The 16190-nt window shown below is 55.2% G+C and overlaps 1 protein-coding gene across 2 annotated transcripts in view; it reads left to right on the top strand.

Moving 5' to 3' along the window:
* The first annotated feature begins 5168 nt into the window (after positions 1-5168).
* EMX1 (empty spiracles homeobox 1) overlaps positions 5169-16190 on the top strand; it is a 15877-nt gene continuing 4855 nt past the window's right edge. Inside the window, exons 1-2 of one of the 2 annotated variants that reach the window (XM_040622845.1) lie at positions 5169-5700; positions 11459-11643. In XM_040622845.1, coding sequence (XP_040478779.1) covers positions 5169-5700; positions 11459-11643 — 717 coding nt within the window. Of the gene's footprint in view, positions 5705-11458; positions 11644-16190 lie in introns of both variants that reach the window. The other variant, XM_040622846.1, reaches the window with a different exon arrangement.

Below are 16190 nucleotides of genomic sequence, written 5' to 3'. Positions count from 1 at the left end.
AGTAACTACATTTAAAAAAGAAACAGATAGGGGTGCCTGGGTGGCACAGCGGTTAACCCGCCATCAGGCTCCTCTGCTATGAGCCTGCTTCTTCCTCTCCCACTCCCCCTGCTTGTGTTCCCTCTCTCGCTGGCTGTCTCTCTCTGTCAAATAAATAAATAAAATCTTTAAAAAAATAAAAATAAAAAAGAAACAGATAAAAATAACCTTAATAATATATTTTTAACCCCAATATATCAATGTTATCATTATAACAAGTAATCAACACAAGAAAATGTTAATGATATCTTAGATTTTTCAAAACGCTCAGCCTTTCAAATCTGGTATATATTTTATATTTACAGAATATTTCAATTTGGGCCATCTACATTTTAAGCACCCAATGGCCATATGCCTTCCGTATTGGACAGCCAAGCTGTATAAAATTAATAGCTAACATTTATCCAGTGCTTACTATGTGCTAGGCACTGCTGTAAGCCCACTGGACGGGGATTATAATTCATTCCATCTCACGATAACTTCTTAAGGTTGTTATATTTATTGTTGCCTCCATAAGCGCATGTTGCTATTGTAATAACACCATGACAAAAGTTTAGGCTGGTGATGGGTATTAAGGAGGGCACGTACTGCATGGGGCACTGGGTGTTATAGGCAAGTAATGAATCATGGAACTTTACATCAAAAACTAGGGATGTACTGTATGGTGACTAACATAATATAATAAAAAGTTATTATAGGGGCGCCTGGGTGGCACAGCGGTTAAGCGTCTGCCTTCGGCTCTGGGCGTGATCCCGGCGTTATGGGATCGAGCCCCACGTCAGGCTCCTCCGCTAGGAGCCTGCTTCTTCCTCTTCCATTCCCCCTGCTTGTGTTCCCTCTCTCGCTGGCTGTCTCTATCTCTGTCGAATAAATAAATAAAATTTTAAAAAATTATTATAAAAAAAAAAGTTTTGGAGCTCTTTTGCAAGCCATCTCCCTGATGGGTTGGGGGTGGAAGCCAGGTTGCAAAGGCTTATTGAGTCAAGGGGAACTGAGGGATTTCGAGAGATTAAAACTTATTCAAAACGTTTGGTGGTGAAGAGAAGTTAGCAGAAACATGAGGACAGAAGGCTTTTTGTGGGGCGGGGAGATCTGAAGGTGAAGTAGGCTAAAGAGGAGGGAGGGGAATGAGAGGTAAAAGGCAAATGGCCCGGGATGTCCGGATGTCATCAGACCCAGCACTCGAGGATAAACATTGCCTGGCCTGTGCTGGGGGTCGTGATGGGTGCCACCGCTCCCCAGCTGGGGGTGGAGGTGGGGGCATAGCCTGGGAGGCAAGAGGCAGACACAGGCAACTCCATCCTGCAGGTGACTGCTGGGACAGAGTGGGGGCGGGGCAGGGGGGAGTTGAACTGAGTGATGAAGAATGAAGTTTGCCAGGAAAGAAGCAAGAAGGGAGGGGATATAGGCTTGAGAAGTACCTGACAACAAGACCAGGTGACTGGATGAGGAAGATGAGAGAGCAACGATCTGAGAACAATTCCCAAGTTTCCCGCATGGGCAAAGGCAGAGACAGTAACGTTTACTGAGTGTCTCCCTGGAGTCACCCGTTGGTCCCGCGCACCACATACTAATCTCACACACCCTCGTGGAGGACCCATATAATGCTTCCCCTTCTGCAGATGTGCAAGCTGAGGCAAGATTATTGGCCCCACATCTCACCGTTAGTAAGTGGAAGAGTCAGGATTTGAGCCCAGGTTATCCCAGAGATGGAGGGAAGGAGGAGAAAAATGACGAGGGTCCAGAGCTAGGACCCGCGGTCCAGGGGGTGGTGGGTGGGGGGCAGGCAGGCAGGCGCAGGATGAAAGGGAAGCAGCTGTGTGGGATGGGAGGGCCCTCCAGCTGAGGAAGGAACGATCAGTCTTTGGGCAGAACTCAGCTACCTGGGAGGGAGCACAGGCTGGAGGAAAGGCAGGGTTGGGGAACAGAGGTGGGAGAGGGGGCAGCAGGTTTGGTTTAACTGGTGAGAAGAAGGGGCGTTTGTGTACCCGGTCAGCTGTGGGGGGGGCGGGAGCAGAGACTGGACGGGTGAGAAGGCACAGGAAGAGATGGGGGCCAGGTGGGGAGCACTGATGCTAGAACACAGAGGCAGGCTTGGAGATGCCCTGAGGGTGACAAGTTCTTCTCTTAACCTATTGCAGAAAAAGCAGCAATAGAGGAAGAGGCCCTAAGAGGAGTCAGAATAGAGGAAACCGGGTAAGGGATAATATCTGCAGAGGGAGGGAAAGGATGGAAGAAGGTTAGAGAGTTACAGGAGAGGAAAGCCAGAGAAAGGAGGCTGGGGAGAGGGAAAGGGGAGGGAGGGTGAAGGTAGAACTGCCATCACCCAGAGCACCCAGTGCACCCAGCACCCTAACCCTGTGACCACCTGTCTGGGCAGTTAGCTGCAGCTGCGGGGTGCGGATGGAATGAGAGTGGAATCCGAGCCAGACCTAGATCACTGAGCTGTCCCAGCTCAATCCAGACTGTGACCAGATTCAAGTCACTGTTTCTTCATGTGTAAAATGGGGTTAATGACAGACAGCTAGATGTCAAAGTATTTCGAAAGCACCACCACGAGGGAAGGTGTTATTATAAAGGCCTATCAAGTTAATAAGACAATGTATCCCCAGAACCAGACAGATGAAAACAGCTGTGGCCAGTGTGGATGCAAGTCCAGAAATGGCCCGGTAGATTCCAAGCTCTTCTACCTGCCCAGTTTAGCGAGCTCGCGGTCAATGTCCAGCCTCGCGGTGGGGTAGGAGGTGAGGGCCTGCGGCTGGAGAGATGGGGTTCATCGCCGGCTAGGGGCGCAAGGCCCCTAGGCAGGGTTGAAACTTGCTCCGGCTCCTGTCTTCTCCGTGGCAGCCCCCTGTCGCCGCAGAGCACAGGCCCAGGCAATGCTTATCCAACTGAACCCGCGTACCCGAGGGGATCTTGCTCCAACAAAATACCCAGTCATCTCCTATATAAAGCGAAAATCTCCTCGAGCTGTGGCTTTGCCCAGCTCCGCACCCTCGCCCCCTTAGTGCTGTGGCCTGCTTAGGTCTCCACTCCGCGGAGCTTCCCCTTTTCCAGGACTGAGGCTGGAGCGAAGGAGGAGGGAGAAGAAATACATGAAAAGTCGGGGTGGGGGGTGGAGCAGCGAGACAGGGAGGAGGATAGATAGCCTGAGAAGGAAACCGGAGAGAGAGACGAGTATAGAGAGCCAGAAAGAGCCGGAGAGGTCGCAAAAGAGGCACAGGCGCTCGCCGCGGATTCGGTAACGATTCCTTCCGCAGGCGTTTCTGCCGCGGCTCTGCAGCGCTCAGCCCTGGGCTGCCCCGGACGCGAAGGGCTGCAGGGTGCGGTCGCCTCACCTCCCCCCTCTCGCCGCCCCCTCCCCACCTCGCCCAAGGGGGCCGGAACGGCGTCGGCGCGCGGGGGCTTTTCGGAGCAGTCGAGTGGAAAATAGACTTTAACCCGCTTTGTGGCGACAAGGGCGCCCGAAGCGCTCTCCCGGACCAGGGCTCCCGGCGCTCAGGCGGGCCACTCCCAAGACCCGGCCTGGAGTCCCTGCAGAGTCACGCTGCACGCGGAACCCCTGGCCTTAGGGCGCGGGCAGGCCCGGCCCAGATCTGCTCACCCTGCCGCGGCTGGGCCGCCCCGACTGACCCCGGCGGCCGCGAGGAAGCGGAGCGCGCTGCCGTCCCCTCCTTGCAGTGCGCTCGCAGGGTCTGGGTCCCAGCCTCCCCATCACCGCCCAGCTGGGTGCGGTGCTTCCTGCGGCCTGGAAGGCCCCGGGCGAAAAAGTTTGCGGAGTACTGGTTCTCCTCACCCTCTCACCCCCAAGAAATTATTGCAAGAAATGGAAACCTGACGGAGCAGAGTCGTCCGCTGCTCCGCGGTCGCAGGTGGAAGGTGAGGGTCAGGGGAGGCCAGGCGGCCGCTGCGTTCCCGGGACGGCCGGTGTGTATTCTTGGAGACAGGGTCGACCTGCTCGGGCCAGCTCCAAGTTAAAGGCCCGAGGCCGGGGCCTGGCCCGGCCCGCCTGCACCTGAGCCCCACGACCAGAGAAGGCGAGGAAAGCTGCAGATCGTCCTGTGCTGAGGCCCGCCGACCCGGAGCGAGCAGAGCGCGGCCGCCGGGGCTGTGCCAAGGAGGTGCTTCCGAACCCGGATTTGCGGCTTGAGGTCTGCAAAGTGACCACTCGGGCGGCTCCTCTCGCGCTGTCCCGGGCCTTGCCCCTTGTGAAAAGAATTGGGCGCCCCCTTTCTGGAGCTGTCCCCCGCAACACTCAGAAAACGCGAAACCTCACGAACAAGGCCGCGGCTTTCAGACCGCGGCCCAGGAGACGGCCAGTGGGTGAGCGGGAAGGTCCCGGAAGCCAGGGGACCAAGGACCTGGTTATCGGAGGACGTATTTATTGGGCAAAAAACATCCTCCCTCCACTCGGATCCAAGTTGCCTGAGAACTGAAACGACATCCCAGGATGAACTGGAGAGGGTTCAACTGAGTTATACATCGGGAAGTTGGGTAGGAGTTTCTCCCAAGCCCCAGGCCCCTCGGACACCTTCTTCGGCTCCCGCGTGGGCTAAGACCGTTAGGGCGGTCGCCAGGCTCAGCTAAAAGGGCAGAGACGCGAAGAGAAGCCTGTGGAGAGGGGCGGATGGGGGGTGGGGGGAGGCCTAGATAGCCCAGCGGAGGCTCCAGTCCGCTTTTTGCCTCCGACTGCTGGCTCCTTCCCCACCCGCCGTCCCTCGCCCCGCCCCGCCCCGCCCCCCACCTTGGGGCAGGTGAGCGGCGGCCAATGGGCGAGCGCGGGGCAGGTGCCGGCTAACTCGCGCCTCGCAGCGCAGCGGCCGAGGCTGTGCTGGGCAGTGCTGGGAGGACCAGGGGCGGGGGTCTGTCCTGGCTGGACTCGGGAGGGAGGGGGCCGGGCTCAGCCCCCAGGCCGTAGAAGCAGCTCGCAGCATCGCACCGAACCCGCGCCAGTGCCCGCGCCGGGAGCTGCCCTCTCGGCCCCAGAGGCCGGCGAGCCTAGCTGCGCGCGGTGGCCCGACTCCGCGTTCGCTCGCTCTCACGCCCCTCGCCTTTCCGCGGCTGGCTCGCCGGCAGGGTCTGAGCGCGGGCGGGCGGGCGGGGGAGGTGAGGGGTGCTGGTGTGTGTGCATGTGCCTGGCTGGGTGCACACCCCGCACGGCGGCGGCGCCAGGACGCGGAGCGCTCCCCAGAGCCCGGCTGCCTCGCTCGGCTCTGGCGACCGCGACCATGTTCCAGCCCACAGCCAAGCGCGGCTTTACCATCGAGTCCTTGGTAGCCAAGGACGGCGGCACCGGCGGGGGCACTGGCGGCGGGGGCGCCGGCTCCCATCCCCTGGCGGCGGCCGCCTCGGAGGAGCCACTCCGGCCCACCGCGCTCAATTACCCTCACCCCGGCGCGGCCGAGGCGGCCTTCGTGAGCGGCTTCCCCGCCGCCGCCGCCGCCGCCGCCGCCGCGGGCGCCGGTCGCTCGCTGTACGGTGGGCCCGAGCTTGTGTTCCCCGAGGCCATGAACCACCCCGCGCTGACCGTGCACCCGGCGCACCAGCTGGGCGCCTCCCCGCTGCAGCCCCCGCACTCCTTCTTCGGCGCCCAGCACCGGGACCCTCTGCACTTCTACCCCTGGGTCCTGCGGAACCGCTTCTTCGGCCACCGCTTCCAGGGTGAGTGCCCATGCTGTGCCCGCTTAGGCGGCCGGTCGGCGCCGGCGCTGCCGTGGCGCGGGGGAGGCTCGGGGGCGTTCGGGCTGTTCAGAAGTTGTTGAAACAAGGCTGTGGGGTCCGCAGAGGCCGATTTCCAAACCGGGAAGAGCCGCGCCGGATCCACTCGCTTCTGCGGCGTTGGGTTCCCTCCCAGAGAGGCAGTTTGGGACCTCCAGGCTTTCCCAGAAACGGTGCAGTTTCGGACGCCAAGCCCGGGCGCATCCTTGGAGCCTCTCCTGATCCTCCCCGCGGCCTGCCAGACTCTCTCCGGGCTGAGGCAGTCCCAGCCCAGAGAGCGCCCGCCGCCCCCTCCCTCTGCCAGGGCCGGACCTGGGACCCTTCGCTCGCACATCCACCACCAATTCCCAGATATCCGCCCTCGCCGGCGCGTCCGAGCTGGGCAAAGTCCACCCGCGTGCCCCGGGTCTGCGGAAAGAAGGGGCAGCAGGGAGGGCAAACTGGAGAGTTAATGTTCAGTGTGGAGTGCTCTACTGTCTTGGGGTGTTTCTCAGCAACCTCAACCCGACTTCTTCAAGTCACAAGTGCCTTTCGGACCCACGGTCGGGAAGGGTTGCAATAACAACCGGCTTCCTTCGTCTTGTGCCGACTCTGGGAGCCCACCCGGCTGCGGCGGGACCGACGGCCGTCCTCCCAGGCAGGGGGCGGGGGCAGAGGGCTTTTAAGGTTGTTGGCTAGCCGAGCTCCCACGTCTTCACTGGGCAATGGGTTCTCTAATGAAGATCCCCCACTGGCCTTACAAACGCACACACACGTTTCAATTATCTGACTTTCCCAAAGGAAAGAGAGTTGCATTTGTTGGAGTTCGTTTTCTTCCTTGAATTTGTTAAAGTTTGTTTCTCTTTTCTTTTTTTTTTTTTCTTTTTAAAGAATGGCCTTAATTTGTGCAGTAATTGCTTTAGTTTCCAGTTTTATTTTGTTAGTGTAGACGGGACTGGACCTCAGCCTTTTTAGGTTCCATGACTCAGAGCTAGGTAACCCGGCTTTTAGTGAAACAAATGAAAAGGATATGGCTAGAGCTTCGGCTGCCAACCTAATCTGAGGATAAATCGCGGTCTACACAGTCAAAATAAACCAGATGCTTGGTACCACTATTTAGATAACAGAAGAAAAATGATCTTTGGAAGCTTTGGCTATAGCTGCTGAACTGTTTCATGGAAAGCCGCTTTCCTGGTCCAATTTGTGAATTCACTTAGTCCCATCTGACCAGTAGATACGGACCCAGCAGATCCCACAATATAAAAGAATGTAATTACTTGAACAAGAATTTTTGTGGGCAGACCTGTCTCCCCTGCGATTTCAAAGATTTGCCCAAATCATGGGGTGAGGGGAGGGAGCCTATGGTGTCAGCCGCTTTGGGTATGAAACCTGTCAATTACAATAATTGTTTGCCGCTAAAAATGAATGAAGTTTTATTCAAAACTGAGTAAACCACCTCGGCGCTCCTTGGGCCCAGCCCGGCCTGGGTCTCAAAACTTGGCACCCATGGGCGGATCTGAGAGTGGAGGCTATTTTTGAACCGTCGTGCCAGGGCAGCAGAGGGACCTGTGGTTAGGAGGCTGGTGCAGGGACAGGGGCTCTGAGGAGAGGGCAGAGCCGGTCCTAAGCCCTGTGGTATCTGCTCATCAGGGGGTGGCCTCCCTGGCGGGGCCCTCGGCTTCGGACCCGGCGCCCCACGCCCTCCTCGCTGCTTTTCCCGCCTCTGGCCTCGTCCCCGCGGGCGCAGAGCGCCGAGGGCCGGGGACACCTCGAGACAGATCCGGCTCCGGCTCTGAGCATTCCCAGCCAAGAGCGGCCAGATGAATTCTCCGAAAAACCTTCTTAGAAATTGCCGCGGCTCCCTGAGCCATCAGTCCCGGCGGGCACGTTGTCGAGTTGCAAAAACGGTTGGATTTTTCTCTCAAGAACCGTGTCTGGACGCGGAGATGGAGCCACGCGTGGCCAACGCGGAAATCCGTTGGACACGGAAAGACTTTTCCGACCCTGAGACGTTTCGGCTTTGGGTCCGGTCTTCGTCGCCGCGGACCAGTGCGCACCCCGGCAGCTGTGAGCCTTGCGGTCCCAGCGGGGCCTCGGGGCCGCGGGCCGAGCCGTCCCAGGCCCTCCGGCGCCGCGTTTTCTAGAGAACCGGGTCTCTGCGATGCTCATTTCAGCCCCGTTTTAATGCAAGAAACGAAACCCTACACGGACGAAAAGGAACATGTCTGCGCTCCGTGCGCAGCGCCCTCCGGCAGCGCGGGCAGGCGCGCGGGGAAGCGGCTTCTCCGCTGAGCCAGACGGTGGAAGAGGAGGAGCCCACGCGGCATGGTCTGGATCAGGCGGCGGGATCCTGAAGCCGGTGGCCTTCGAGGCCTGAAGGGGAGGAGCCGGCGGAGACCGGGAACTGGCCGGACTACGGTGCTATTTCTCGGACTCAGCAACTTTCCAGACCGGGAACAGCGTCTGGAAGGGGCCTGGGAAGACCCAACCCTCCCGGATCCGCGTTGGTAATGGGCCGGTGCTTCAAAGGGCGCCTTTGTTCCGGCAGGAGGAGGGGGAATGAGGTTATCTCCGCAGCTTGGCCGGCCTCTCCCACTCGTCGCCCCAGGCTCCTCCGCCCAGCCCGCCGGTCGGGAGCCCCCCGCCGACCACCGCCTCTCCAGCAGGGAGTGCGGCGGCCCGCCGCGGCACTTTGGATCCCTAGCTCCCAGCTCGGGCCACCTCAGTCCTGGGAGTCTCTACTGCCAGTCTGCCCTGAAAGGGCCTGCACTGAGAGGATGGAGGAAAACGGGGTGGGGTTCAATTCCACCTGGCTCCAGGGAAGGCTAAGTCACCCTCCTTCCACTTCCACCTCTCCTTGTCTCAAACTGACAGCCCACTGGCACAGGCCAGAACCTCTGCGTGGAAACAGGCCACACTGGCCCCAGCCCCAAGCTTGTTCTGCTCTTGTGGTCCAGAGAAGGGAAACTGAAGCTGTGCTGGGGATCATTGAGACCCTGTACCCATAATGAGTGGGGCCCAGGAACATAGACACCTAAGGCATCACTCTGTCCCTACAGAGACATAGAGCTATTGATCAGTTTGTCTGGATAGTTTTGCACTAAACCCCCTCTTTCTTAACAGGAAAAAGCCTTGCTTCTTTTGAAATCCAATCTGTCATTACTTTTCAGTGTCTTGAGTAATTTTCCTGTCCCTTGGTTCTTCGCGGTTGGGTCAGAAGGACCCCTATGTTTCTGCCCGTACATGTGGACATAGACTGGAGGACACATTCTATCTGCCCCAACAGGACATGACAGTAAACCAAGCAACCTAGCTTTTCCTAAAATAAGCCAGACTTGAGGCAAAGGGATGTGTGTATGTCAGAAGGACAGAAGCTTGTTGCTTCCATCCTCCACTTTGGGTTTATAAAGACAAACACAGAGAACCCCACCATGTCAATGACCAACACACGCTCCCAGAATTACAAAACAGCCATCAAATCCTACACACCGAGGCAGGCAGCAGTCCTGCTTTCTCAGCCACAGACTGTCCTTGACACCCCTGCACCCCAGTGCACTCCCATCTACAGGGTCTCTCCAGGCTGCCACCTCACTTTTGACCAGCCTGGGCCAGTTGAGCTGCTGAGGCTAACTCCGGGAACTCTGGGATGAGCGAGGCCTTCTCCCTGTCCAGCTCACTTGTCCAGAGGAAAAACCACTGTTGGGGCTTCACCCAGGCTCAGAACAATGCCGTTTTTTGAAGCATTTCAACATCAGCAAGAAATGTTTCCTTCCCACCCACCTCTCCCACCTTTCCCTGGCCTATCACACAGGTACCCATTTAAGACTTGAGTTCTTATTCCTACTCAGACCAGGCTCTTCCTTTCATTCCTTCTTGTCCCTCTCTGTCAGACCAGCTCCTTGATCATCTATTCCCTCCACCACCAGCAGTTAAACTTCCTTCAGTCAGGCCTAACAGCCCTGGGCCTGCCTCCACCTTGAAGGGCATTGTGTCCTTACACTGGGCACAGTGTCCCCCTCCATCTCCCTGTGATGTGATGCCACTCCTTTTGTAGCTGCACAGATCCAGCCACTTGAAATGGAAAAGTGATTGTCAGGGGACTTTATCTCCCCTCTAGCAACCTTGTTCCAGAGAAAACCCCAGCAATAAAGTTCACCTGTGTAAGCGTCCAAAGCCCAAGGACGTGGAGAAAGTAATGCCAGTCAGTTTCCACCAGCAGAGGGACATGAACAGTTACCTGGAGAGTTTTAGCAATAGTGTCTCAGTTATGTGCCCTTACTTCACTTACAGAAGTATTTGCAGAGACGGGAGATCCCAACTGAGATCCAAACAATTGCCTTAAACAAAACAACGGGTCAAACTGGGTAAAACCAGGGGGCCATTTCTGAAGAAATTAACTGGATCAGTCAATCTCAACAGCTAACTGTGTGAAAACATTCCATCTAGGACTCTTCGTTGTCAGTGGGTCAGGGGTACTGATAAGTGCCACTGCATGAGAATCCACGGGTGATGTCAGGGCCTGTTTCAAGTCTGAGAGCATGGGCGACCAAGCCAGAGATTGTGTGAAGGCCTAGTGGGGGGTTTATTGAGCATGGGGCTGTGGGTGGAAGCTTATTTTGGCTTTTGTAGTTCCTGACCTCACCACCCAGGACTCGTCCAACCCAGTGTCAGCCCCTCCTCCTGCATGTAGGAGCTGAGTTCCCATGATGGCCAACATTTGCCAAGGGACAATCACACTCTTTGAAAATCCTGTACGGTAGATGGGAGAAAAAGACAGTAGGGAGGCTGGAGCATATATTTACACACGCCCATGCAGAAACCAATATATCTATATCTATATATATTAGAGAGAAAGATGACATCTAGATATTTATACACGTGTTTCTTTAGCACGGGACTATTCAGGGATGAAGCAAGGCCTTTTCCCACCAGAGAGCAGTAGGAGTGGAGGGGGGGCTTTACCTGAAGGCCTGGGGGACAGAGGTGGGGAAGGGGGGAGGAAGAAGCCTGACCTTAGACCTTCAGGTGTTGCCTGGACATTGACCTAGCAGCCGGCCTATTTTTACCACTTGCAAGGTAGAGCCTGGGCCTGTTGGCAGGAATTTTCAAAGGGCTAGCAGCCTGAGCATTTAGCTGCAAGCGTGGTTTAACAGGTGTGAAAAGAGAGTGCCTTGGGTCCCTTCTAGTTCCTGAAAATGTGTTTGGCACTAGGGTGCTTAGCAGCCTCACTGTTCCCCTTCCTGACACTCAGCCCTCTGCCTACTCTTGGCGCTTTTTGAGGGAGATAGGACAGGGCCAGGGGACAAAGAGAGCTAAGGGACTTATCCCACCCCCGGGCCTCTTCCAAGGCTCCAGGCGCTGTGGATTTGGGCCGGCTTGCGCCTCGCTGGGCCTGGGCCCTCCTGCTGGCCCAAAGAGTGATCCTCTACTCTGCTCTTCCACGCCTCCCACGACCGACCGGGTAGCTCTCGAGCCCTAGGGAAGTGTTGGGGGAGGAGAGAGGAGTGGACTTAAGGAAGGGGCGGCACAAGGGAAAGGGGAGAAGTGGGGGCGAGGGTCAAGGATTGCAGAGGGTAACGGAGCGCCCAGGGCGTTTGCGAGCGGGGCCAGAGGGCCGGGTTTGGCCGGCTTCCGCGGGCGGCCCGGCGGCCGGGCTGCAGGCTCACGGCGCCCCTTCTCTCTGTCTGTACCTGCTGTGTTGCCGTCGGCGGCGCGGCCGCAGCGAGCGACGTGCCCCAGGACGGGCTGCTTCTGCACGGCCCCTTCGCGCGCAAGCCCAAGCGGATCCGCACGGCCTTCTCGCCCTCGCAGCTCCTGCGGCTGGAGCGCGCCTTCGAGAAGAACCACTACGTGGTGGGCGCCGAGCGGAAGCAGCTGGCCGGCAGCCTCAGCCTCTCGGAGACGCAGGTAATAATCACCCCGCCGGCCCGCGCTCGGCCCGCGAGCCCAGGTGGAGGTGGGGGGGACAGGAGGGGCCCGAGTCTCACCTCCCCCTCGCCTTCCCCGGAGCCCCGTCCCACCCAGTTCCAAAAGCCACCCTCCCCCGCGGCCTTCCCGCAAAGCCTGTCTCTTAGAGCCCCTTCCCTGCCGCTGCGTTTAGCCTCGCGGAGGCCGCAGGACTTCTGTCAAGCACTAAGGACCCACCAGGAGGTTGGAATCAAACCACAACCCAGCCTGCTCTCAAAGCCCATGGGAGGTGCCAGGTTCTCAGGAGCAGGCAGGGCGTGGACCCCACGCCGCAGTCACTCCCGAGCTGTCCCAGTGTCCCCTGGAGCCGTCTCAGCCCTGTGGCTACTGAGGCTCTTCTCCCGCCACTCCTCTGGGGTGCTCACGGTTTTGTGGGAGGCCCGGGCCTTTCCCCGCACCGGCTTTGCTGCTGTTCATGGGCAGAGTTGGCGGAGGCCTCGGCTGCCCACCAGTGGATGTGGTGTGGGGAGAAAGCCCACGTGTCCTCAGGCTATAAACATCAGAAGCAGAGGAATTAGCCAAGAAGGGACCAGCCCTGCTTGGGGTCCGAGGGTGGCGCTGATCTCTGCGCAGGCAGGCTGGTAGGGCTCTGGAAACTGGTGTGTGTTTGGGGGCGCAGACGTGTGAGGAACCTGGGAACGGTGGAAAAGTAGATTCTGGGACTCAGGGACTGTCTTCAAACACCTGAAGGGCTGTTGAGCTGGGGAAGGAACAAACTCCCCAAATGGCGCTGGGGAGGTTTTGAACTGGGTGAAATTACAGTAACCATGTAGTATTTTTGTAATTGATAATTAAGAAAAGAAAAATTTTAAGAACTAGATTGGAGTCATAGGGAGGCAGATTTGGGTTTATTGTAAGTAAAGACTTTGCCATAAATAAATGCCTGGAAGAACCGCCTCAGCTCTTGGTCCCCGGGAGCACCACGTGCTGTAAGGGCTGGCTGCTGCCCTGGAGGCAGATTGCAGTGTCTGGACGGCCCCGGGAGACCTTACTCCCTTCCACCCCTCACAACTCCCAGATGTGCAAATAAGAGAGGTCCGCCTGCTGGCCCACCAGCTCCCACCCCGACGGCTTTCTATCACCCTCTCCCCTTTCTTGTTGGTCTGGCCCCTGCTGCCTTCCATTCTAGTCCCGGAAAGAGGCGTCTGGGGGAAGGGGGCAGTCCGGGTCTCCGGAGTAGTGAAGATAGGAAGGGGGCTCAGTGGGGGAGTCCAGACCCTAAGTGCCTCCCCAGCTCCCCTGGCAGACGTCACTCGCTGGTCCTCGTGTCCTATTTTGGTTTCTATTGTCAAGACGTCTTATCTGTCTGATGCCCCATTTAATCACACATTGCTCTCGTCTCCACTGGAGGACCCGTGCTTTTTCAGATTTGCTAGTTGGGCTGTTCTAACTGCAGAGATAAAGCTTACAAAACAACAGAGTTCATTTTGAAAATGTTTTAAAGAAATACATGCTAAAAAACCAAGTTAATAAAATAATACCACCGTTCCCTCCTGGCAAACAGTGTTTTAAAATTGTTGTCTAAAACAACGGGTCAATTTAAGAATGGTGTTTATAGTTAACATTATTTAAAAAGTATTATTAAATTTTAATTGCAGAAGTGTAAGAAAACAAAATGGTTTACAATCTTCCCACCCACAGATGAACACTTGTTGAAATAATGTCAGTTTTTAAACTTTCAATTTTTTAGCTCAGTGAGAGCATTTTTAATTAACTTTCTTTCAAACCGAATCTAGCTGCCTGTTTCCTCCCAACACCTTCAAACATATTTAAAACAAAACCCGACAGAATAATAGAGTATATCCAGCTTAACTATCAAAACTCATGTCTAATCTTGTTCTGCCTATCGATGAGCTGGTTTTAGCATATGGAACAAAAAACCCCATAGAACTATGGGAGGTTTGAGCCTGAGAAACCTCTTGCAGAGGCTCGCCTTTTCAGGTGAGGACTCTAAGGTAGAAAGATGGACTGAGCAGAGCTCCCTAGGCAGGCAGGTTGGATTTCATTATCTGCCTCCATGCTAATTGGCTGTGTGACCTTGTGCCAGTTACTCAACCTCTCTGAGCTCTGATTTTTCTCATCTGGAAAATAGATTGTTTAAGGATTAAAGGCACCTAATAGGAACTCAAATAATATTAATTCTCATCCCCCATCCTTCCCTTCCCTCTGTTTAAAGTAGTATATATCAAGTTAGTGTTATAGTAAGCCCCTAACCTGGGCTTCCTGACTTAGTCTAGTGTTTCTTCTGCCATATCTGGCCTCCTTCATCATCATAGCTGTCTTTCTGTCCCTCTTGTAACTTATCATTTGGACTTAGGCTATCTACTTAACTAATTATCCATCTTTCAGTATTTACCAGGCAAGCCTACCTGTCATTTCCAACTATTGGCTATTTGTCAAGCATCAGTCTCTGCCATCAGCCCCCTGCCATCTATTTCTACTGTCAGTATCTACATTTGTCTCTTGGAGCTCTCCAATCCATCCTGCACAGAGAGCTGTTTTGTATCTAGCCATGTACTTCTGTCTGATCTCATTAAACTGCCTCTCCAAAGCTGGGTAATTTATATTTCCAATTTTCTATTAATTACATTCTTCTCCTTCCTAACAATAACTCTCATTTACCCAACTGTTGATTATTTCCTTATCATCTCTTCTGTTTTATCTTCTGTGTATCTACCATTCATCTCAAGCTTCCATGTCTATGGATCTAGTCAGCTACTGCCAGCATATTCATACGCCTGCTAGTGCTTACCTACCATGTCCTCAGCTCTGCCTTTGTCTTCCTTCTGAGCCTCCGTTGCTGTATCTGTAAGATTTAATGAAATGAACTCTGTGGTTCTTTTCAGTCCTGAGTTTCTGGCTCATCTATATTCTACTTCTCTGTGTTTCTCTATAATGCTTCCTCCAAGTTCTCAGAGCTCACAGTACATCTCCCATATATCATAATATGCATAGGACTTTGTTGCTGTGAAATTATCTACCATGTCCAAATGTCACTCGGTAGACTGACTAGGTCGATCTCGCAAGGAAATCCTAAAGTACAGATCCCCAGGCCCCATTCAGGAGCTTCTCTTAGGAGTTCCGGGATAGGATCCAGGAAATGTTTTTAAAACAGCTTTCTCGGTGATTCTGATGAACAACAGGCCAGCTTTGGGAACCAGAGGTCAAGCCTTCCTGCTTCTCTCTCTATACCCTAGGGTCCAGCTCAGCGACCAGCAAGCAGTCGATGCTCCATAAACATGTATTGAACGAATAGGCAAATCTCTTTTGATTGTACACATACCCATGTGTTAACCCTATCAGTCGTCTCCCTTGCTTTCTGTAGTCACTGACCCCTCCCTGTCCCTCTGTTTTCTATTTTTCCCTTGCACTTTACTTTAGATGATCTAGTTTTATCCACCAGTTGATGGATAAAACTCCTGGTGGGGTTAAGGAAATCCGTGTGTGGGTCTTAATCCAGGACTCAGGGGGCTCTGCACGCTCACAGCTTTAGTACCGAGTGTGGGGAGGTGGGTAACCCGAACTTCTTTGTTGGGGCAGGTTTCTATGTTTGGTTGAGAGTTGGGTATTTATGTTGGGCTGGCCGCGGGTCAATCCAGGAAGCGGAGGGAGTCTTTCCGGGAAAGGGCTAGTTCTCTTTTCTGGCTCTGATTACTTGCTCCTCACTGCTCTGGTGCAGCCTCAGAGTCCAACCCAGATGACTGCATGATGCCCATCCAAGCTTCGGTCCTGGTGGGGCAGACCCAGACTTGGGTCAGATCAGAGCTGTGCGTGGAAGTGAGAGTGTGTGTGTGTGTTGAGTGTGTGTAGCATGTATGTCCTACAATGTGGGGCACGTACAGGCAGTGTGATTGATGCCCGAAGGCCAGGTGATATCATATGTGCACACGGCGTAGAATGCAGCTCGGGTTCTTACGTGCATGCGTGGGGGCGGCACGTTAGTTTCATGGGGAATGAGAGAAAGCAGTTCGTTGCTTCAGGCTGATCAATTGGTCAGTGTTTCCAGCTGCCCCTCCTGCTCTGAACAGTTTAGCAGGTGTTTCTTCACCTTCTCTGGCTTTGAGCTCAGTTGAGCTGTGAGGGAAAGGGGTGCGGAAATGCAGTCCTTAGCCTTGAGGATTCCTCATTCAGTGATGGGGGCACAATGTAAAGTGTGCACGCTTGCGGAACATGCACAATGAGTGACTGGAGTCTTCCTGAAGTCACAGCTGTGGGCTAAGGGAAGTGAGGGGAGACCTGCTTAGGTGGAAGTTCCCAGAAGACCTCAGGCCCAGAAAGCTTGGAGGGATGCAGAGGATTCTAGGTCGGTGGGAAGGAAGGGGAGGGTTTGAAGTGGGTGGAAAGATGGAGCAGGAGCCGTCAAGTCTGCCACCATCTTGGGCCCAAGAACAGGTGGGGAGGTCTTAGAAGGAAGGAGTGTATGGTTACCTGCCTATGGGTTTTTTCTCCAGGGGTACTGGTAAGGAGACTTCTTGGGGTCCATTCCT

The sequence above is a fragment of the Ursus maritimus genome, unplaced genomic scaffold (genome assembly GCF_017311325.1).
Source record: "Ursus maritimus isolate PB19 unplaced genomic scaffold, ASM1731132v1 scaffold_6, whole genome shotgun sequence".
Classification (NCBI taxonomy): Eukaryota; Metazoa; Chordata; class Mammalia; order Carnivora; family Ursidae; genus Ursus; species Ursus maritimus.
Note: the sequence above shows the minus strand (reverse complement) of the source record. Positions and strands in the feature narration are given on the sequence as shown.